The sequence below is a fragment of the Narcine bancroftii genome, chromosome 1 (assembly GCF_036971445.1).
Source record: "Narcine bancroftii isolate sNarBan1 chromosome 1, sNarBan1.hap1, whole genome shotgun sequence".
Classification (NCBI taxonomy): Eukaryota; Metazoa; Chordata; class Chondrichthyes; order Torpediniformes; family Narcinidae; genus Narcine; species Narcine bancroftii.
In genome coordinates this window covers 120785820-120810630 of record NC_091469.1, presented here as the reverse complement: position 1 = coordinate 120810630, position 24811 = coordinate 120785820, and the positions used below count along the sequence as shown (strand labels likewise).

Below are 24811 nucleotides of genomic sequence, written 5' to 3'. Positions count from 1 at the left end.
TGGGAAGATTGCGGACTGGGAAACTTTTTAAAAAACTTACAGAAGTCAACCAAGAAGGTGGCTAGGAAAGAAAAGAGAAATTATAAAAGGTGGTTGTGAAGATGTTGGAATCAATTGTCAAAGTTGAGGTTTACAGAGTATCTGGAGATCCAATTCAGCATGGTTTCCTTAAAGGAAAATCATGCCTGACAAACCTACATTTTTTTTTGAGGAGATAACAAACAGGATAGATGGGAAAAGCAGTGGACACAACTAGGTGCCACATCTGACGCTGCTTAACAAGATGAGAGCTCATGGAATTACAGGAAGGATACTAGCATGGGTAGAGCATTAGTTAATGGGTAGGAAACAGAGAATCGGAATAAGAGGATCCTATTTGGGTTGGTTGTCTGTTATTAGTGGTGTTGTACAGGGGTCAGTGTGGAGCCACTTCTTTTAATGTATGTAAATGATTTTGATAATGGGATAGCTCTGAGGCTAAATTTGCAGGTAACACCAAAATAGGTGGTAGAGCTGGTGGTGCTGAGGATATGGAAAGTCTGCAGAAAGACTTGGGTAGAGGCGTAATAGCCTGATTCGTCTGAGATTGTTTGATCTCAAAAGCTAATCAGGCTCAGGCCTGGTCAGTACTTAGAGGGGAGACCGCCTAGGAACACCAGGTGCTGGAGGTTTCTGTGAGGGGCGCTGGACAAAGTGGTGACTCTGTCTACAAAGTGGTAGACAGAAGTTAAAGAATTTCATGTATGTTACATTCTAAATGTAGTATTACACGGCAATAATGGAACCTTTACCTTTCTTAGGAGAATGAGCAAAGAGATGGCAGATGAAATACAATGTTGGGAAGTGTCCAGTCATACACTTTGGTTCAAGAAATAGACCAGCAGACATGTGGATGAGGAGAAAATTCAAAATTCAGAGTTGTAAAGGGACTTGGGAGTCCTCGTACAGGATACCCTAAAGGTTAACCTCCAGGTTGTGTTGGAAATGCTGAAAGTGAATGCAATGTTGGCGTTATTTTTAGAGGAATAGCATACAAGTGCAGGGATGTAATATAATGAGACTATTGGGCACTGGTGAGACCTCAGTTGGAGTGCTATGTAGAGTTTTGGGCACCTTAATTTAGAAAGGATGTGATAGCATTGGAGAGGCTTCAGAGAAGATTTACTAGAATGATACCAGAAATAAAATGGTTAGTATAATGAGGAACGATTGTCGGCCCTTGGTCTGTACTTGTTGGAGTACAGAAGGATTGTTGGGGGGGGGGGAAACCTCATAGAGACATTTCAAATACTAAAAGGCCTGAACAGAGTAGATGCGACAAAGTTGTTTCCCATAGTAGGGGAGTCTCGGACAAGAGGCCACAATTTCACGATAAAAGGCCGTCAATTTAAAAGAGAAATGTGGAGAAATTTCTTTAGCCAGAGGGTCGTGAGTTTGTGGAATTTGTTGCCACAGGCAGCAGTGGAAATGAGGTTGTTGGTGTATTTAAGACTGAAATTGACAGATATTTGATTAGTCAGGGCATCAAGGGTTACGGGGAGAAGGCTGGGGAGTGGGGCTGAATGAAAGCATCGCCTCATGATTAAATGGCAGAGCAGACCCGATTGGCCTGCGTCTGCTCTTGTATCTTGTGAAAAGATATCTTGAAAATATTATGGATTGTCTGAAGTAAGATTAATAATCTTAAAGTAGCATGATACTTCATCTATTGTTTGTACTTTATAGATTGAATGCATGAACCTAATGAAACCTAGCTTCTGATATGCTCTTATAGCCATAATTTATGTAGATGGCTCAGTTGAGGATCTGGTCAACAGTGACCCAGAGGATGTTATTGTTAGAGGATTTGGAGATGGTCTGAAGAATTAATGGTTAAGATTCTGCTTTCCAGGAGATGGTCGTTGCCTGGTATTTTTCTGGTGTGAATCTAATTTGTCATTTATCAGCCCTTGCTTTAATGTTTTCTATGTCTTCCACACAGGGCAGTCTGCTTCATTTACAAAGGAGTTGCAGTAGTTCAAGTTTATTTATCATCCAAATGTACAAGTACAAATTGGTGAAACAGCATTCTCTGGTCCTTGGTGCAAAAATATGCAAGTACACAGACATAACACACATATTGCCAAACAATACATATTGTTATGAGCCCAGAGGGCCCCAAAACCCAGCAGCAAGGGAGGGGACCTAGACAAATGGTTACTTAAAGAAAAGTTGCTTTTAATTATCTTTAAACATGAAAACAGGATCAAACTTTAAATTATTACTATTAACTTACTTATCTCCCTTCTAATTCTATGCGCACGTGTATATAAGTTCAGAAAAGTTCTTTGATTCATAGTCCAATCTCACTTCTCACTCCTCCAATTTCACCGCTATCAGGTAATTCTTATACTGTGCAGAGAATTTAACATTAATTAAGTTCACCAGACTTTGGTGCTTGAAAGGTAAATAGTTACAGCTCAGGAAGGTTCTTGTCGGTTTTCAGAGAGAGATCTGTTGCTCATTGGATACCCACAACTGATTCCTTCTGATCAGCCACATCCGTGTCTTGCCGAAGAAACTTGCCCCATCGGGGTTTTCTAGATGATAACCTCTCTCTTTCAGGTCACCACAGAGTTCCTTTTTGTTTCCCTTATTTCAAGTGAAACATTATGCAGTCAGTCCTCTCCTCTTGTATGAACCACAAAGGCTTTGACCAGGCTGAACTAAGAACTCACAACCCGTCTTCAAAATAAGGTTTTTCCACAAGCTTGTCAGCTTGTCCTGTTCCAGTCCCAGTTGCTGCTGATGAACTGTAGAATTGTCACTCAATTCTCTCTCACTCAGAAGAAAACCACATGACCCTCTTAGAACAGCCAACTACACTCAGACTGTGGCTCCAGACCGAATCTTTCGAGTTCATTCATCTATTGCTTTCCAAAACAATAATCCATTACTCCACAGCATGTCCAATTAGCACCTACTTGTGAAGTCTCTGAAGGCATTCTTCAAAGTTTGTGCAAAGGCACTCGGAGCCTGAACTGTCTGGCTTGAGCAGAGCTCTGGCATTTTAAATGAGGTATGCTTTGAAGTGTTTGTATGTGACCTACACTAAATAAACCTGCCACAATTTATCTCCTATGAAACATATCTTTTACAGTATAAAATATAACATAAACTTTCACAGCATGCAGTACAAAAATAAACACGTGGTGACATCCAATCCAATGCTCTGCAGCAACCACACAGTGATGCAGTCAGCCAGGGCACTCGGCGCAACTGTGGAAAGTTGACAGGATGGTGGCCGATATCCTTGCCCGCTTTTGTCTTCTCGGGAAGAGCAGTCACTGGTATTAACCAAGTGAGGAGATATTTTGTGTCTAGGAACTTCAAAGAACTTTGAGGAACTTGGTGCTCTCTAAGTCACTTTTGGGTTGCATCTGATGGACTGTCAAAATGCCAAGAGTTGAGGCTCTAGCTGTTCTTAATTTGTATCAGTGATTTTGATGGGGTGACTATGTGTATTATATCCACATTTACTGATGATACAAACTTAAGTGGCAGTATGTGTGGTGAGGAAGATGAGGGATATGGACAATGTAAGTATTTAGGTAAAGGCATGTCAGACGGAATATAATCTGGAAAAAAAAACATTCATTCTTGGTAGAAAAACAGTTAGTGTTCAGAGGGCCTGGATATGGTAAATAAATCACTAAAAATTAATATGCAGATTCAACAAGCAATTAGCGAAACAAATGGCTTATATATCGCAGTAGGATTTGAAGGCAAGTCTTTCTCTAATGCTGAGCTCAATTGAGAATGGATCAGGAATATTGAATACTTAACTATTGGAATATTCAGTTGGCACTGAACTACAAAACATGTTGGGGCACAAATGTCCTCTTGATTCACTGATGGTTGTTTAATGCATTGAGCTAAATGCCAGGAATTCATCTTTAAAGCAGACTTAGCTGGTGCATTCCATATGGCCCCATTTGTTTATATAGGGTCACAGACCGATATTCAGAAAAGTGAAAGTGTGTTTCTCTTTTGTAAATCAATTAAGCATATTAATAAAATTGAATATGGTGTTAAATTATCGTTGTAGCATTTTGGTATTATTTAATAGCTGAAAAATCATCATTGATATGTTCAGAAACATTGGAATGGCCTTCTGAAAGCAAAAAATGTTAGAAGGCCAAAAGAACCCCATGAGCACAAAAAGGAGGTGTGACTGTGTGCATCCCACAAATGAAAACCAACATTGCTTGGGCTTTCTGAATGTGATCTGAGCTACACTCTCCTGTATCTTTACCATATATGCAATTTCATGGTTTATTTTAATTTAGGTCAAATGTTTCACTTGGAGAGAATAAAAAAGAAAAAGGAAGAGAAAATATAGCTAAAGTGAAAACTGAATGCAAACAAAAAGGCATTCGAGAAAGAAAAAAGTCAACAATGAAAGAGCATCGGAGATCAAGAGCTGATGAAGGAAGCAGCATGCACTGTTGTGACAAGTGCCAAGATAAAAATACAACAAAACATGGTGAGGAAAATAGTTAAGTGAATTTGTGTCTTCTTACTCCTTTGGAGTGCAATCAGGTGGATTAACTATGGAATCATGGTTCAACTGCTGATAGATCAGTTCCATTGAGATTAATATGTTATTTAATCAATTCAACTGAATTTCAAATAAAACAAAAATTATTAGAAATTCTTAGCACATCAGACAACATCGGTGGAGAAAAATAGAGTTAACATTTTAGGTTAGTGACATTTTTGCAGTACTTGTATGTTTGGATTTTCTGTTTTAGTTCAGTTTTCCTGCAGTAATTTTGCATTCAGGCAATTCAATTTTACTTTATTGAGTGTAAATGGGCCAGTTTCTATTGAATAAAATAATTTGAAATTGGATTTTTAAAAATTGGTAGGACAGGCTCTCTGCCTTCTTCCTCTTTTCGTCTTTCGGGTGCACTTGTTCCACTCTTCTTTGTTCCTCTTCTAATTAGGTGATCTCTGAATAAAATATAGTTTATGCCTGGAAGACAAGCACTTAATCCAGTAATTCTCCGAAGAATTTGTAGATCAGTAGTGGAACAGAGTAAGAGATCTTTTAAAAAAAGGGCCAGCAATCTAACCAACTGAATTGGAGGTGAACCATTATAGAGAGCTGTACCCTGTAAATAGGGTGGATTCATGTTAATTATTGCTGTAATTTGCTTTGTTAGTTTATCACTCGTGGAATCAGGAGTCTGGACAGGTAACTTGATAAAACAGTTTCAAAGCTGTTTTAAAAACTGTTTTCAAAACAGTTTTAATGAAATAATAAAATTTATGAAAATTTATTGTGACATTTTAGATATTTATGCATGTACCATCAAACTGTCAGATGGGTGAGTTCAATACAAGCTGTTCTGCATGCTATACTTTAAAAATCACGGAATGGATTTGGACAGAGTTCATAAACTTGTTGAAATCGCAGGGATTGGAAATTCATTCATGTTCATGAGAGGCTCCGATAGTGTTGTGGTTTCTTGATGTCCAAAAATGAGTCGGGAGATGCGGAGAATTCTTCAGAAAAGTTTATGCCTTTATTTGCAAACAAAAGCTGAGACAAATCAAAGCCTGGACTCTAAAATGCCTGTTGCTATGAGACACTGCCCTTTTTTTATATACAGATTTTCAATTACTTATCAATGTTCAACTTTGATTGATGTTCAACTTTGATTGATACACTCAAATGGTACTCTTATCACTTCTCCTTGCACTACACTTACCTTCCTGTAACTGGCCTGTTTCAGAATAAATCACTTGTCACTATGGTTCCTCCAACCTCATCCTGTCTAACTTTTCCTATCTGATATCCTGTTACTCCCATGTATGATTTTGATGTTTTCTCTCTGGACTTGTGCTTTAAAGTTAGCAGTTTAGTGTAACCTTGGGGATGAAAATATTTTCTCTCTTTGTATTTGGAGTCAGCAAATTCTACACATACTATAATCAGCCAACTTTTCTACATACTGTGGCTGTTACTTAATTACATTAATATTTCCCATAAACAGTATAGTTGAAGTACATAGTAAATTGCTACATAGTAATGGATTAATGAATAGTACATAGGCATATTTTCCATATATTCCCCCCTTTGAGACATAAGTGGTCTCACATTGAGAGAGAGAAGACAAAAGGCTGCACACATAAAAGGTCAGATTAAACTACAAACTGAAACTAAAACTGGGTTATTTGCAAAAGTTCATGCTCAGTCTTCAAAGTATTGTCTCTCCCACTCCCTGGGCCACTGAGCCAAAAACCTGTCCCTTCATGTCAGATGGGAAAAAAAGACCTAGCAACCCTCACAGACTATTCTCAGCTGTGCTGCACTCTTGTGTGTCTTGCATGTTGTGCAGATTATAACAGTACATCAGCCCTCCCTCCTTACTGCACAGTCACCAAGTATCTGCCAGTGGGATTGTCTGATATCCCATTTCCCCTCCCTTGGAATCAAACCCCGGTATCCCAGGGAATCTAAACAGAAAACTTGTCATGTATTTTTTTATGTGCACTGCCTGCATTTTAAAGCCATTTGTTGATGCCGTACCAGTCCATATCATTCATGGAGCCTCTCCTCAATCTAGATATCAGGCTTCCATTTTGTGTTTTAATTAACTTTAATACTACATTCTTTTCTTAGTTTTGTCTTTTGGTTTATAAGTTTTGTGATAGTACAGATTCTATCACCAATGTGTATATGTACAGATGGTAGTGTAAGATGACTGTGATTAGCTGAGAGCGTAGCCACGCCTACTGGCAGGCCTTAAAGGGTTGCTCCTAGCCAGACAAGGTCATTCTGGACTGGTCGACCTACATGTGATATGCTACAGTCTTCTAGTTAATAAAATTGTAGAACGCGTCGAAAGAATCAAAGCCTTGGTTTGGATCAAAAAGCCTTTGATTCTTTCAATGCGCTCTACAATTTTTAATTAGCTTACATCACAATTGCATGTAAGATATATGAACACCCCATGATCCTCCAATATTCAGGTTAGCCAAGCAATTCTGCCCTTCAGTCCCTGTCTAAAACCATCTAACTGATTATGGATATCTTGCATCGCCTCTAAGGATTCATTTGTAACCTTTGTAGTGCACATATCCCCTACAATTGAGCATAAACCATCCTGGGTAGCAAACTGATAACCCACCGCATATCTGGTTTGTTGTGAGAAAAGCCTCAATTCTACCAATTCTCAATTAATGCCCTGCCACTGTCTCATAGCCCAATGTGGTTGCGATTCTTGGCAGCCACCACCCCAGCTGATCTTCCAAGGGATATGAAACTGAGGATTTCCCATCTGATGTCAGATTCTATGGTAACAGGATTGTTATGGTCCACACAAATTCCTTTGACGCTCCTTGGCGATGATCCATCTTCTGACTCTAGCATTTTCCGGGCATGGGACGACATGAGGTCCTAACGTCACCAATGGCAAACAAGACAGGGAAGCTGTTTACTGTAATACATAGGTTTTCTTTAACTGATAACATGCAGTGTGGTCTCAGTACATTTGTTATACCAATGTCTGGGATCTCTCTCACAGCAAACCCTTGCTTTATTTTTCCCCTTGTTTTTCTTAGTAGCGTCCCCACAAACCACTTAAGTTCCTCGAGTTAAATTCAAACATTCCTTCCTTAAACAAGTACATGAGAATTGTCCTTCCGTAGTCTCATAATCGTGCTCCCAGCAGTGTTCTTCTATATAAGGAAAATCATCTTGCAATTTTACCATCCCACATCGCCATCCCATAATATCAAAACAGATGGTGTAACTATTATTCATATGTGATTGTGTTGTAAAAGCGAGTACCCTGGCAACCTCTTCTAGTCAGACTATCTATCTGATCAAATAAATGTAGCTGGCTTTCTATACACCTTCCTTTAGTTGCTTGGAACCGTTTAGCTGATTCATTATCCAATAGGCCTAACTTCTGATTGGTGCTATAAACCTTCATCTTATCCACATGTAAGCAAGACACATTTAAAAAGGTCACCAAAAATTCCTCTTTTCAGTCTCAACTCTGGTCTTGAGTTCAAATGTCAGGGCAACAATAGGCATAACAATAAAGTTCTCGTGTTGTAGGTGGGCCTCTCTTTTTCTGTCTGTTATAATAAAAATCTTAATGTCTTAGCTGGGCCTTTTTCCTTAAGTCTTTATGGTGTATCTAGTGAGGCTGTCCTTCAAGCTTTACTGCAGTCAATGTTATTGTCCTTTCCAGTGAGTTCCCAATTTCTTCCGATCCAATTCTTTACCAGAACGAAATCCTCAGGTTTGACAGGATATTCATCTCTTTGATCTGTTGGATCAGTCTCCTTTAGGTGTGTTTGTTGTACCTGTGAATGCATCTCTAAAAAATTTTTTAGTTAGATTACTAAAATTGTTATCACCTAATGATAATAAATCCATCCCTAATAGCTATGTAGGCTTTGTTCCTTAAGATGTTCATATTGGCTGTCCATGGACCATCTCTGCAGCAGATAGCCCTGACTTAGCCTGCGGTGTCATCTGCATTTAAAACAGTGCTAGGGGTAGCACTTTTTAGCCAAGTTTCCTCAGTCAATTTGGCCAGTTTAATTTTATTTTAATTTGCACCTTCCACTATTCCTGCTGCCTGGGGTTAATGGGAGTAGTGGAACCACTGTAATCCCCAATTCCTTATACAATTCAATGCAGTTTCTGCTGACAACTTAGTCAATTAATTTTTTTAAGGACCCAGGCAAATCAATAATAACATGACAAGTACTTAATTCTATAAAATCAATCCATATACATTCAAATGGTAGGCATTCAATTTCTTTACCAGGATAATTTTGTAGGCAGATAATAATTCCTTCCTTTGGAAGGCCCTGCTTTCTTAGATTAGTGAGATGCCCCTCCAATGCCACTCCTCCTTAGTCAATCTACATTATTGCATATATATACTTAAGTAGTACAAGTAAAAGAATTTGCATTTTGTACAGAAATTGTCCAGCAGAGGTGGTTCATAATTTGATTTCTGGCACACCCCCTGCTGTTTAATGAAATAGTAGGAGTGTCCCCCTGAACTTATGGTTCATCTTCATTATCGGGCAAGACCATTCTATTCAAGCAGTTTGTCCGAATAAACAGTGAAGGGACCGTTTTCACAGCAGCTTTTTCAGTAGCATCTGTGTGAGCACTCCCAAGGGGTAAAAAGTTCTGGAATGGGCATAAATATTCCTTTCCCTATCATGTAGTTTGTAACAAGGGCAAACAATTCAAATTTCTGGGAAAACTGGATGATAGAAGGTAGCCATTTTCATTACTTCATTTCTGTATTTTTCACAAGGCAGTTTTAAAAAGGCAGTAATACACTCATAGAAGGTCAGATGAATTCACTAAGGGAAAGATTCATAATGGCTCGAAAGTGCTTTGGTCATCTATTGGATTAGATGTTAAGAGAGTTTCCCCTAAATGTTGGATGTATTTTACTCTGGGTTTCAAAGATACCTCAGCTCTCTCTCTTTAATACTTGGCCTGAAGGCCATCACCACTCTTCTAGGTTGTTATTGGTATTAGACCAGTTTCAATTAGTCTTAAACAACATTGCAGTTTTTAAAAAATGAATCTTTCTTCTGTGTGATTAATTTTTACTCCTTCTGTACAAGTTAGAATGAGGAAACACTGCAGAAGTGGAACACAATTTCTTCATTGTTAACTTTTTAAGTCCAACAACTTGTGAAATTGCTACATGATTGAAGCACTCTGGAAGCAGGTTTCAAATTACTGCAGATAACTTTCAGTTCAAGCTCTTTAACCCCTTCCTCACTTATGCACAGTCTTTACTGTCAACGAAAGTGCGAGTCAAACTTTCAATATTTGTTTTTTTCCAAAATGAGCAACAATTTTACATCAAAGCTAAGCCAGAAACCAGCTTCTTTATCACAACTAGTGAGACACAGGTCCGATCTCTATGGCTGCTAGGGTACATATGGGGGTGACCTTGCCCACAATGAATCTTTTGATTCCTTATTCTCATCGTTCTGCAGGAATAGGGTCACCCTGTCTAACGTCGGGTCCCTGGGGTTTTATTCTTTCACCTTCGTTTGTTAACCATTTGGTACCTGAGAGAATGTTACCATTTTAATCGTAATGATCATCTCCTTAATCTGAAATGCTAAATCACTTTCACATTCTGTGGTTGGTGCTGGTCTGTTCCTTTTTTTATTACACATCTTGCATGGAGAAAAGTTTAATTTCAGCCTTAAAAAAAAAATATACTGCACAGACAGGGCGGGATTCCTGTTACTATGAGACGCTGCCCTTTTTTTTTATACAGATTTTCACTTACTTATCAATGTTTGACTTTGATTGATGTCTCATACAATTCGTACAATTCACTTCTCCTTGTGCTACATTTATCTTCCTGTAACTGGCCTGTTTCAGAATAAATCACTCGCCACTATGGTTCCTCCAACCTCATCCTGTCTAACTTTTCCTATCTGATATCCTGTTACTCCCATGTATGACTTTGATGTTTTCTCTCTGGACTTGTGCTTTAAAGTTAGCAGTTTAGTGTAACCTTGGGGATGAAAATATTTTCTCTCTTTGTATTTGGAGTCAGCAAATTCTACACATACTATAATCAGCCAACTTTTCTACATACTGTGGCTGTTACTTAATTATATTAATATTTCCCATAAACAGTGTTTTTGAAGTACATAATAACTTCTTCTTTGGCTTGGCTTCGTGGACGAAGATTTATGGAGGGGTAAATGTTCACGTCAACTGCAGGCTCGTTTGTGGCTGACAAGTCCGATGCGAGACAGGCAGACACAGTTGCAGCAGTTGCAGGGGAAAATTGGTTGGTTGGGGTTGGGTGTTGGGTTTTTCCTCCTTTGTCTTTTGTCAGTGAGGTGGGCTCTGCAGTCTTCTTCAAAGGAAGTTGCTGCCCGCTGAAATGTGAGGCGCCAAGATGCACGGTTTGAGGCGATATCAGCCCACTGGCGGTGGTCAATGTGGCAGGCACCAAGAGATTTCTTTAGGCAGTCCTTGTACCTCTTCTTTGGTGCACTTCTGACACGATGGCCAGTGGAGAGCTCGCCATATAACACGATCTTGGGGAGGCGATGGTCCTCCATTCTGGAGACGTGACCTACCCAGCGCAGTTGGATCTTCAACAGCATGGATTCGATGCTGTCGGCTTCTGCCATCTCGAGTATAACTAGTTACATAGTAATGGATTAATGAAGACACAATGAATAGTACATAGGTATATTTTCCATAATAGCTCAGTGGTTAGAGCACTGCTCTTGTAAACCAGTGGTCATGAGTTTGTTCCTCGCTGGGGCCTCATTTCTGTGAAGGGAGCTGGACAAAGTGGCGACTCTCAGTCTTCCTTATGGACAAAGTTAAAGAATTTCATATATTACTTTTAAAGACTGAATTACTAAATGTATTGTAAATTTGTCCACATAAGTCACAGGATTCACATTTCAAAATTGGAGTAAAGCATGCAGATGTTTATAATAGGTAGTTAGTGCCACAGATTAGGCTTGTATTCCCTAGAATTTAAAAGAAATTTAATTTACATTTTCAAAATGCTGGGTACAGTTTATAGAACAACAGAAAGACTTGGGTGAGTGAGAAATATATTTGGTTCCTGGGATTAAAGTGTAAACACCTAGCTTTTTGCTGTTCACTTATTTAAAGCCATTTCATACAAATTCAAAAACTAAAGGAGATTTTGGTTCAACCCATCACACATCCTCCCACAAGCTGCATCATCACAAATACCTCCAGGTAAGGGTACAATGTTGCCACCACATCACAGGACTGCTTATGTGGTGAAGCTTTCATTGTGCTATCCAATATTGTTAGATGCCAGTTATCTACCTCTAGCAAATTTGTTGCAAAGTCTTGGGTATAAAACTTGTAAAGGTAATAAATATCAAGGATATGCAATCTATTTGTAGTTTATACAGAAGCAAGCCAAGGGATTTTAATTGGGAAGGCAGAAACTGTAGAATGAAAATTTAAATTGAGTTAATTATTGAAAATAAGGTACTCTCATGCTATTACCAATGTTTTAAGGAATTATTATAAATCAATCCATCTTATGTCTCACTGGGAGCAATGTCATGGGGAATTTTAAATGATTTTAAATTAAGAATTTTCATTCCTATATAACCAATTACTGATTTTAATGTAACTTTTTTATCAGATGACGAACGTGTTGTGACTCGGTCCATTTCCAACATTTCTGCTACCTTAAAGTGCCGCAAGATTATAAATAGAAAGAACATCTATGGAGAAACACAATTACATACAGCTGCACATAAAGGAAATGTAAACTTGCTTCGCACCCTCATTCAAGCAGGTGCCGACATAAATCAGCCTGATAATGGAGGTGAAAAATATTTATTTGCCTTATCAGATTAATACTGTAGATATTGAAAAGAGTTGAATGTTTCCACGCTGACTTTCTAAAATGTTAATCTATTCATTTATTTAATCTTTATTTTCACAATGTGCTTGCAATCAAGAAATCTTGCTCTAGATTGGATAAACCAAATGCCAATTGGGTACTGCTTTGTTGAACACCGGCATTCAGTCTGGAAGGACAACCTTGAGCTACGTGTTATGTGTCACTTTAATTCTCCATCCCACTCCAACTCTGACCTGTGTGTCTACAACCTACTGAACTGCTATAAGGTAGCCCAACATTGGTTTGAGAAACAGGACTCCATCTTCCATCTAAGCACATTGTGGTCAACCAGGCTCAGTAACAAATTCACAATTGTAGGTATCTCACTTTCTCTGTACAAGAATTGGTCATTCAACTGTAATGTCTCAATTTTCCACTCTCCAGTAGCACAACAGGGGGACTTTCTGCAACTTTGCATTTCACTTTTTTTTACATATTCCTTTGTGTTTTTTCTCTTTTATTGGCTTCATCAATAGCATTATAACTATGGCAATTCACAGAACCAATTTGCACCCTGGCAGATATTTCCTTTGTCTTATGCATTCCTCCCCACCCTCTCTGCAACTTAAAACTGACTTATTTTCTTGCTTTTTCAGTTCTGATGAAGGGTCTTGAAACCTTGAACATTTCCAATGTTTCCTAATTTTATTTTGGAATTCCAGCATCTGGAGTTTTTAATTTAATGTTGATGAACGAGTCCACATTTGCTGCTTCCAAACACCACTACTCAGGCGCTCTCACTTCCAGATAGTGTAAGAGTTTGAATATTGCCAGATAATTGTGTGAGAATTCTTTCAAGATTGAGCCTTGTTAGATCTATGAGGCAAAGTGGAAAAGGATAGTGTTAGTTTGAACTGAAGGTGAGCTCGAGTACTGAAGGCATAAGTAGCACTCAAGGAAGAAGAGTCCAACTGGAATATCTAGAATGGGAAGGGAGAGGGTTGTGGGGAGAGGTAGAAATATGAGTGGACCAGAGTGAAGGAGATGCGCTCCTATTTAAACTGGGTGGTGATGGATCAAAATGAAGAGTGGCTGTACATATGGGAGGGTGCAGAGGGATGTGATGTCGGTAACTGAAAGACTACAAGTTTCTGTCAACCTATCTAGGGACCATAAATTTGCTCTGTGAATTGGGATAGAAGTTGAGAAGAAGGAAGGAATGAAAATATTTTGACCTTAACCATGCTTTTGAAGTTGCTGTTCTTTTATTGGCTTTCTAAATGAGCAAATATAACCTTGAATTATAACAGAAAGTCCTGTTATTAATGTTTGGTTCCTCTTGAATTAATGCTAACAAAAACCTCTTGGATATAAAGGAGATTAATAAAGGGCACATATTGTAATTAAGATTTAAGAGTGAATTTTGCAAGAGCTTCCCACCATAGTGAGAGGCCTAATTTTCTTTCTTTTTCAATCTGTTTATTGAGCTATATTGAACAATGGTTTTAAAACTTTTTCTTTCCACTCACATACCAATTAAAGAAATGCCTATACCATAGGTGCTCTGTGATTAGTAAGGGATTACTTAAGGTGAGGGAGAAGAAAAAGTTTGAAAACCACTGTTTTAATCATACCTAATTGACTCATTATGTGCACGGTTTTGTAACTCCAAAGGAAATGGGCCAATGACAATTTTTCTCAAGCAAAATATTTCAGTAACAATTGGGTCTAGAGCAGTAGTTGTCAACTTTTTCTTTTCCCACTCACATACCACTTTAAGTAATCCCTTACTAATCACAGAGCACCGATGGCACATGGATTACTTAAGGTGGTAAGTAAGTGGAAAGAAAAAGTTTTAAAATCACTGGTCGAAAAGAAGGTGAATAATTAGGCAATGCTTGGTGTTAAGAATAACAGAAAGCATGTTTGCAGTGTCAAGAGCCATGGAGATGTTTTGCACTAACCTTGTACAAGGTCTGTGTGTTGAGTTTGGAACACATCTACTCCAGTGTAGAAACTCCATTTGCACATTAGCAGGCCTGACCATAATGCAGGATCTGATAACTTGGCTTCCACTGCAATCACTAAATATATGGTGTTGCAGTTGAACATCCAATTTCAGTTATCAAACCCAGTTATCTGTCACTGAACTTCAGGATACCATCATTGTTCCTTTGTTAAAAGCTTTCATCAGTTAAGCAGTTCTGTTCTTTAGCTGATTACTAGGATTGCCAAGGTGCCATCTCCCTAGGGGCGTGTGCTTCATGATGCAGGAATCTGCTGTTGTCCAGTAGGATAACAGGTTTTAAGATCTCACCACTGTTGCTGGCCCAGACCATTGTTCTTCCTTTGGGAAAGTATTGTCTGATGCCAGGCCTTTAAACCACCTCCAGAGAAAGCTGAAGTTTCCTCTCATGAACATCAGCAGCCTTCCAACAGTCTCTGGGAGAGCAGTAGGCAACAGTATGAATAGGCAAAGACACACAATGGCCAGACATTAAGGAATATCATAAAGATGATTAGTTGACATTTACAGTGGTATGATTTGATGGAGCAAATGGTAAACAGAAAATTGGGATTTTACTTCTCTGGATTTCAGATTAGTGGCTTGCAGAAAAGCATGATTATAAAAGGTCCTCCCGACTCTTCTTCCCTTCTTCCTTTTATTATGCACTGTTATGAACCCAGAGGACCCCAAAACCCAGCAGCAATAGAAATTCACTAAGACAAATGGTCATTTAAACAAAAGTTGCTTTTAATTTTCTTTAAACTTAAAAACAGGATCAAACTTTAACTTATTTACTATTAACTTAACCCCCTTCTAATTCTAAGCGCATGTGTTTGTAATGTGTGTGTAAGTTCAGAAAAGTTCTTTGATTCACAGTCCAATCTCACTTCTCACTCCTCAAAGTTCACTGGTATCAGGCAATTTTTATATTTATATTATGCACAGAATTTAACATTTATATATTTTCACCAGCCTCTGGTGTTTAAAGGTAAATGGTTACTGTTCAGAAAGGTTCTTGTTGGTTTCAGAGAGAGATTCATTGCTCGTTGGACATGCACACAAACTGATTTCCTCTGATCAGCCACTTCAGTGTCTTGCCGAAGAAAGCGGCTTCTGTTGGCAAAACTACATGACCCCTCTTAGAACAGCAAACTGTAACCAGACAGATTATTGACATAGAAATCAGTTTCTGCCTGGACATTTGTTGCTTAAAAGACAATAGTCCATTCACTCCATAGCATCAGTCGAATTAACACCTACTTGTGAAGTCTCCATAGACATTCTGGACTGTCTTGCTTGAGCAGAACTCTGGCATTTTAAATGAGATCTGTTTTGAAATGTTTGTATCTGTGTGTGACCTAACTAAAAACCCCACAATCTATCTCTTCCAAAATATATCTATATATAGCATTGTAGCGGTACGCTTAGAGGGAGTGGGCAGAACCAACACTAACAGCTCCTGTCTTGTGACAGCTAGACACAACAGCCTCCTATCTACTGGAAACTAGCCACTACAGCCATGAGGCACAGTGACTCAGCAGCACCTGTAGGTCTACTGAGAAGCCCTGGCCTACTCAACGTAGCTACATCATGAGGTAGTTAGCACTTCAGTTGTCATGACGCCAGGTCACATGTGTGTCTATATTAAGCCTGATAACACTGTCATAAATGCTCTTCTCTTCACTGGCTGACAACTTTAGGTCTGGTCTCATTATTTTAACATGATAGCGTATGAGCACAAACATCATCTGCCACAATGGATCACATCATAGAACAATACAGCAGTGTACAGGCCCTTCAGCCCTTGATGTTGTGTCGACCCATATATCCCTTCCTACAAAATATGTACTAAACTCTCCCTACTTCATAACCCTCTATTTTTCTTTCAGCCATGTATCTGTCTAAGAGTCTTTTAAATGTCCCCAATGTTTCAGCTTCAACCACCATACCCAGCAATTTATGGTGGTAAATTATTTGGTTACTGTAAATTAACACTGGAAATAGGTTAATTGCAGAAAGAATCAAAGGGACTTTGATGGGCATATATTTCAGTTAATAGATCACAGGAATACAGAGAAATAAGAGAATATGCCCCATAGGGGTTGGAAGAAATTCAATGGGCTGAATGGACTTCAGATTTGTGATAAACAGAAGTAAGTGATATCATGATGTTCCAAGTGTCTGGCACCACTTCCTTAATGAATTCCATTATTTTCATTTTTTTTTAACTACTAAAATTTAGTTAACTGGCCTGTGAATTTCTACTTTCTCTCCTACTTTGAACAACATTCAATTTTTTTTCTTTTTGCATTTTACTAGGATTGTTCTAGAATTCTGGTAGATTGACACAACAGCACAGCCCCATCATAGTTCCAATGATCCAAGTTCATTCTAGTCCATCTGTGTAGAGTTTGCTAATTTTCTCTCTGACCATGTGGTTCTCCAGGTGCTCTGATTTCTCACCATATACCAAAGGTTTGTGGGTATTTGGCCACTGTAGATCAGTTTTGGTGCATAGATGAGTGATAAAATCTCTGGGGGGGGGGGGGGTCAAATTGATTAAATGTTTGGAGAATAAAATGGGATAAATGTAGGAATGGGCCCCATGATGGTCAGGGTGAATCATGGGCAAAAGGACCCGTTTCAGTGTTATATCACTGTGCATCTCTAGGATTAGATCATCCACCATCTTTGTAATTACTTCTAAAACACTGATAACTGGATCAACAGGTTCAAGGAATTGTTCATTTTTAATCTTTCATTTTTTTCAGTATATTCTCCTTATTAATATTAATTATGTGAAATTCCCCAATTTAATGAGGTTCTCAGCTCCTCACTATCTTCAGTATTTATTGTCTTTCAGCTAATATATGCATAGTATTTGCAAATTTTCCATATCAATAGACAATAGTCTATTTTGATTATTTTGAATTAATTTTGTCCATTGATTTCTCCATTCTAAATAAAGTAAGTCTTCCATGAATATTATTTTATGTTTGTTACTTGGTTCTCTTATTTCTTGATTAATCCTGTATAGGTTTTGTAATGGAAAGCCAATAATTTACTGCCACCATTTTCTGTCTCTTGTTCCATTTATCTCCATACTGATTATAATTTGTGACTTTTAAGGCAAGATTATTCTTTGATACCATCTATATGCTATCCTTTATCAGGATTACTAGCTCTAGTTTTATTTTTTTTTAAAAGTAGCCTGCAATATTTAGTTCCTAATCATGGTCATAATGTAACCATGTTAATTTATTTGTTGTTACAAATTCTGGCAAATATTGCTATTTTTTTAATATAATTTTTCATGATTTTACCATAAGGAGTCCTTTCATGTGAGGTGTCAGGTTCTCGTAACACTGCCTGAGGAATGGAGTTCTGCAGTGCCTGTAGGATATGGTTATAATTACTTTCCCAGGTCTTGTATCTGAATACTGTATGCCACAGAAACCTAGCTTCACCATCTCATTGCACAAATTTTTAATTGTGGATTTTTAACATGATTGTTTCAAATGACTCGTGTAACACAATTAATGCAATTTCATAGGCTGACAACAGATTGTGACTGATAGATTTCAATGTGTGAAAATATTCTCCTCCTGTTGCAGGTTGGACAGCTCTGCATGAAGCAAGTAACAAAGGGTTCTCTGAAAGTGTGCTGGTGTTGTTATTGGCTGGTGCAGATGTTAACTCGAAGGGGTTAAATGGTGTGACGCCTTTGCAGGATGCTGTCAGAAATAGACACCTACAGGTATGTTTTAAAACACTGCAAATTATTAGAACCACAGAACATTACAGCACAGAAAACAGGCCATTTGACCCTCTAGTCTGTGCTGACCAATAAAACTAGCTAGTCCCACTGATCTGCTCTCATTCCATAACCCTACAGACTTCCAGACCTCTCCTATCCATGTATTTATCCACTTTATTTTTAAAACTCAAGATTGAATCTGCATTCATTGCATCAAATGGCAATTCATACCACACTCATATCACTCTCTGAGTGAAAAACTTACCCCTAATGTTCCCCTTATATCTCTCCCCTTTCAACCTAAAGCTATGACCTCTTGTATTTATCTCCCCCAATTTAAGTGGAAACATCCTATTCACATCTACTCTGTCTATACCCCTCATAATCTTATAAACCTCTATCAAGTCTCCCCTCATTCTTCTTCGTTCCAAGGAGTATAGTCCTAACCTGTAACTCAACTCTTGAAGACCAGGCAACACCTTACTAAGTCTTCTCTGCACTCTTTCAATCATTGATATCTTTCCTGCTTCTGGGCGACCAGAACGGCACACAATATTCTAAGTGTGGTCTCACCAATGACTTAAATAACTTCAATATAACATTCCAACTTCTATACTCAATACTTTGATTTATAAAGGCCAAAATGCCAAAAGCTTTCTTTACAACCCTGTCCACATGTGACGCCACCTTCAGGGAACAATATATCTTGTTATGAGCCCAAAACCCAGCAGCAATAGATATTCACCAAGACAAATGGTTACTTAAACAAAAGTTGCTTTTAATTATCTTTAAACATGAAAACAGAATCACACTTTAACTTATCACTATTGACTTAACTAACCTAACTTAACCCCCTTCTAATTCTAAGCGCACGTATGTAATATGTGTGTAAGTTCATAAAAATTCTTTGATTCGCAGTCCAATCTCACTTCTCATTCCTCCAAGTTCACTGGTTGCAGGCAATTCTTATACTGTGCACAGAATTTAACATTTATAAAGTTCACTAGGCTTTGGTGCTTGAAAGGTAAATGGTTACTGCTCAGGAAGGTTCTTGTTGGTTTTCAGAGAGAGATTTGTTGTTCCAGGATACTCCCAACTGATTTACTTCCAGCAGCCACTTCAGTGTCATGCCGAAGAAATCTTTCCCCCCCTCAGGGTTCTCCAGATTATAACCTCTTTCTTTCAGGTCACCACAGAGTGCCTTTTTGTTTCTCTTATTCCAAGTGAAACATTAGACAGCCAGTCCTCTCCTCATGCATGAACCACAAGGTCTTTGACCAGGCTGAACTAAGTACTTACAACCTGTCTTCCAAATGGGATTTTCCTCAAGCTTTCCAGCTTGTCCTGTTCCAGTCTCAGTTGCTGTTACTGTCTGTAACACTGTAGAACTGATAACTGTGTCTCTCTCTCTCTCTCTCTCTCTCTTTGTCTAGCATTAGCAGAGCTCAAGTATATTAAATAAGATTTGTTTTAAAGTGTTTGCATGTGAGCTACACTAACAAACACTGCCCCAATTTATCTCCCAAAAACATCTATATTCTGTCACAATATGTATTCCCAGATTCCTTTGCCCCTCTGCACTCCTCTGTGGCCTACCATTTACTGTGTTTGTCCTACCCTGATTTACTCTTCCAAAGTGCAACTTCTCATACTTATGTGCATTAAATTCCACCAGTCATTTACTGGCCCAATTTCCCAGCTGGTCCAGATCCCTCTGCAAGCTCTGAATGTCTTCCCCACAGTCCTCGCTATCTCCTATCTTTGTGTCATCAGCAAACTATTCATATCCTTTGGGTAGGCTGACCCATCTATAGGAGACAAAGATATATTGCTGATTGTCCGTGCCTGAGCCCTTCTTCAAGGAAAAATGAGATAAAGCAGAAGCAGGATATATCAGAAAGTCTCAGAATTCAATGGAGAAAGAATCCAGACAAATAAAAGGTGTTAATTGGGTGAGATAAGGGACTAGGTAGAATTTATCCTGTCTGTGTGAAAGGAGACGGAAGCAGGGGCATGTTATCCGAAATGATGGCAATATAATTTGGTCTCCTATAGAAGCTGAAAAGACCAGACGCGTTCCTCCAGCATTTCAGAGTTTTTGCTACAATTGCAGCCTATCATGTTTCACTATTTGCAGGAACCAGAGTTTGATGTGTGCACCAACCTGGCTAATATCAGCACCTTTTACACCTTCCTTGGACATAGGGGCACAAAAATCTATTTTTGATGAAACAGCAGTCTGCTGACTCACGTTACTTACACTTTAAATGTTTGGTACACAGAGGACTCGTGAGTGTTTGAAGGCCACCGCTTCAAATGTATTAGTGTGTTAAGCAGAGTGTTGTGCATTATATCTTTGGCTTGGCTTCGCGGACGAAGATTTATGGAGGGGGTAAAAGTCCACGTCAGCTGCAGGCTCGATTGTGGCTGACAAGTCCGATGCGGGACAGGCAGACACGGTTGCAGGGGAAAATTGGTTGGTTGGGGTTGGGTGTTGGGTTTTTCCTCCTTTGTCTTTTGTCAGTGAGGTGGGCTCTGCGGTCTTCTTCAAAGGAGGTTGCTGCCCGCCAAACTGAGGCGCCAAGATGCACGGTTTGAGGCGATATCAGCCCACTGGCGGTGGTCAATGTGGCAGGCACCAAGAGATTTCTTTAGGCAGTCCTTGTACCTTTTCTTTGGTGCATTATATAATAAGTCTGGCTCTCTTAAAGATCTTTACTTTCTGTGCTCTATCATTGAGAAGTTCAGAAAGCAAAACCAATCCAGGTCATGGGGAAAGGGGCATGGGGCACCATTTACTTGGATTGGGGCTTCCAATGTCAGGGTGGGTTATTGCTGGCTTATTTAGGGGTTGGCTACAAATTAGGTGAAGTTGGTGAAAACACTGGCAGAGATCAGCAGGAGATTATATGTGAGAGATAAGAGGAATATTGAGGACCAGACCTTTGGTGAAATCAGATAAGATTAATTGAGGTGTGATTGTGGGATTGGCTCGGGCTAAGATCAGTCAGAAGGTTAATCATAATGAAGTTGGGGCAATTCAGCTGAGATTTAGGAAGGAGATCATTTGAAGTCGGGGTGACAGGCAAGAGTTAGGAGGTGAGTTTTGTAATTGGGGTAGGTAGCTGAGACAAAGGAAAAGGATGAGGGCTCAAGAGAGAGCTGCCAAAATAGTTAAATATTTTACTTAAAAAAGATACATTTAACTTAGGCTGTCTCCCAACTACCCAGGGCTTGCTCAGCCACAGATCCTTCAACGAACAATGAAATGGACAACAAGAGCAGCAAGTAAACATTAGAGATTCCTTGAAATTGTCATTGCCTTTGTACTGTTAACAAAATAGCACCTTCATGTTTTGAGATAAATTCGATGTTCATGTTTTCACTCTTCTAAAACCTGTAATATTCAAACTATTCATATTGATTTTAATTATTTATCGGGAAATCCAGGTGGACTCTTTGATTCTACTTTTTAAAGCTTTTTGCTTTACATTTTTTGATCATTTTTATGTATTGTCTCTCCACCATAATATGGCATCTTTTTTTACCTTTAAAATTTTACCTTTAGAGAAGTAAAAAGCATTAGCAAAAATGATGCACTAATTCTTCGTTTTGTAGCTAACCCAAACAGAATCTGCTTGCCAGATGATTGTGTGGAATGGACAATGTGGGAGATGATGATAGACCTTATGATCAGAAGTATTCCTTTGCAAATGATAAATCATGAATTCACAAGATATAAGCCAATCAGCTCATCGAGTTGGCTCGAACATTCTATCATGAATCCACCCTTTCAGCCCCACTCATTGGCCTTCTCCTCGTAACCCTTGATGCTCTGATTAATCAAATGTACATTTTTAAATCCTTTTACATATCCCCCATAGGTAGTGAACTTATTGATGCAGTATGGAGCTGATCCCTTTGAAAAGAATGATTTTGGCAATTGTGCATTGGATGTAGCATTGGATAACCACATGAAGCAATTAATTATAAACCATCAGCAAAAAGGAAAAGGTATGAACACATTCCATCTTTCAATAAACATGCATGATTTTGTATGCTGAGTTTCGATATTTAGTCTTACTGCCTCAGTGGGAGAGGCAATTGTTTCAGTGGAAGATCCAACAGTCGGATTTGATAGACTCAATAAATGTGTACTGAAGGACTTAGTGAAAAGACTTTTGGAAGGAGTTTATCTGTGGGCATTTGATCGACACTTAGCATCTCTTACAAATAATAATATTGTTACCATTTAGTGTTACTCTGTCTGAAAATATATTAGAGAATTTATTTTTTGGTTTTGATAGAAAACTTGTAATGTAGTAGGAGATTATTCAGCCCATCATGTCTATGCCTAATACCATCTGATGAATGTTTTTGACTCTGCGGCATTTTTAATTTTATCTGCTTGAATGTTTTCATACCCTCTCATTGCTGACCTTATTTTGCTTTCAATTTCATCCCAAACACAAAGAACATATTGCTCCTAAGGTAAAGACCATGCTATGGATAACCACTGTCCAAATTTGGCATGCAGGTTTCTTTTATTTGATATACTTCAAAAGTTGATATTCTTCAACTTTTGTCTGCAACAAGGCAAACAAAGAGTCAGCATGAGCATTGCCTGGCGCTCCTAACAATAAGAAAGAGAAGCGAAAGAGAGTTCCTTCGGAGACATTGAATATTCATGGTTTCTCCTCCAGTACATTTGCACTCTCTGCGGCTGCTCAGACTCCAGTTCAAACCATTGGCTACCCAAGCACCAGATCCAAAACTTCGATCAATCAGGAAGCAATCTGTGATCGAGGCTCTTTGGGAACCCTTCTTTCAATCGGCACCCTCCCGAATCCCAGTTCCAATACATGGCCTCCATAAGCCTGTCTCCAGCTGTTCACAGCCTGTGTGGATCCTTTAACCGCAAGCTGCTAGCAGTCTGCGGCCTATTTGTGTCCTTTGACTGGAAGTCACAACTGGGTCCTTTCTGCTGCTGAGCCCCTTGCTGGTCCACTGCAGTGGTTTCTTGGTTACTTTCCCTCTAGGTTCTTCTACCCATGCATCTTTTCAAAAAGGGGGTGCATTCCCTGTTTTTTTGTGCTGGTCTGCTGCTTCCCTTGAGTTTGTAATTCCTCATGGTACCCTGCCCAGCACAATTGCCACCATCTTGGGCACAGACCCAGTGGTTACAGGATTTAAAAAAAAAAACTGATCCTTTAACAGGCTGTTTAAAGCCTATATAGTTAGCATCTGGACTAAACAGTAGGACTCTGCAGAGCAATGTTGCAAGGTACACATAGACAAATCTAAACCATTAGCGTAGCACTTGGCACAACTTTATTACATCTACAGCATCCTGGGTTCAAATCCACCACTGTTTATAAGGAGTCAATACATTCTCCCCGTGACCACATGAGTTTCCTCTGTGTGCTCTGATTTTTCTCCCACTTTCCAAGGATGTACAGTACAACTCCGATTATCTGAAATGATCAGGACTGAGTCTATTTTGGATAAATGATTTTTTTCAGAGAACTAGTCATTTAAAAAAAAAGCTCAGTATCAGCATAAAATAACTTGTAACAGTGTTTAAACAACAACAAACAAGGTAAGGCTTTTTAAGCATTAAAATAATGTTTAATTCTCAGCAAAAAAATGCTGGCCACGCTGATCACTGACACCTTCCACCAAGGTCCCGCTTGTGCCAGGAGCCCAAGGGTCCTGCTACTGCCCAGGAGCTTGAGGTCTCTGCTGCCACTGGGAGCCCGAGGTCTGTTGCTGCCGCCAGGAGCCCGAGGTCCCCGCTGCTGCCGGGAGCCCAATGCCCCTGGTCAGTTCAGCTCCGAACACATTTCGGATAAATGAGGATTTCTGATTCTAACTGATTTTGGAGAATCCGATTTCGGATAATCATATTGTATATGATCGATACTGTATATTGTTGGTAAATTAATTGGTCACAAGGGTGTAATTGCGTGACACAGGCTCATGGGCTGGAAGGGCCTGTTTCTGTGCTGTATCTTAATCTTACCCCTGCTAAACCACTGCCTACAGCATTTTATTTACATACTTCCACATTTGTAGTTGAAAAAGTATAATCCAAATATTTTATCTATGACTGCTCTATCTCTCACTGCTCCAGTGGGAGGTTCCTGCCTGCTTCAAAAGGGCATTTATCATCCTGGTGCCCAAGAAGAGCAGATTGTGCTGCCTCAATGACCATCACCCAGTAGCACTCACATCTTCTGTGATGAAATGCTTTGAGAGGTTGGTCAGGGTCAGAATTAACATGTACCAAAGTAAAGAGCTAGACCCAATGCAATTTGCTTACCATCGCAATCGCTGCACAGCAGGTGCAATATCACTGGCTCTCTACTCAGCTCTGGATCATCTAGACAACACCAACTCTTACATCCAGCTACTCTTCATCAATTACAGCTCAGCGTTTAACTGAGCTGGTCAACAAGGTCCAAACCCTGGGTCTCTGTTCCGCTCTCTTCAACTGAATTCTTGACTTCCTCATTGGAAGGCCACAGGAAAGAGAAATCAGGAGAACACAAACCAGTCATCAGTGGAGAGGATCAACTTCAAATTCCTGGAGGTCAGCATCTCTGAAGATCTGTCCTGATGCCTTCATAT

General features: G+C 39.2%; 1 protein-coding gene across 7 annotated transcripts in view; it reads left to right on the top strand.

Annotated features, from left to right (window-relative positions):
• LOC138763363 (ankyrin repeat domain-containing protein 31-like) overlaps nucleotides 1-24811 on the top strand; it is a 163936-nt gene that overhangs the window by 77221 nt on the left and 61904 nt on the right. For all 7 annotated transcript variants that reach the window (XM_069937406.1, XM_069937388.1, XM_069937378.1 and 4 more), the window contains 4 exons: nucleotides 4329-4525; nucleotides 12213-12398; nucleotides 18039-18181; nucleotides 22066-22195. In XM_069937406.1, coding sequence (XP_069793507.1) covers nucleotides 4329-4525; nucleotides 12213-12398; nucleotides 18039-18181; nucleotides 22066-22195 — 656 coding nt within the window. The remainder of the gene's footprint in view (nucleotides 1-4328; nucleotides 4526-12212; nucleotides 12399-18038; nucleotides 18182-22065; nucleotides 22196-24811) is intronic.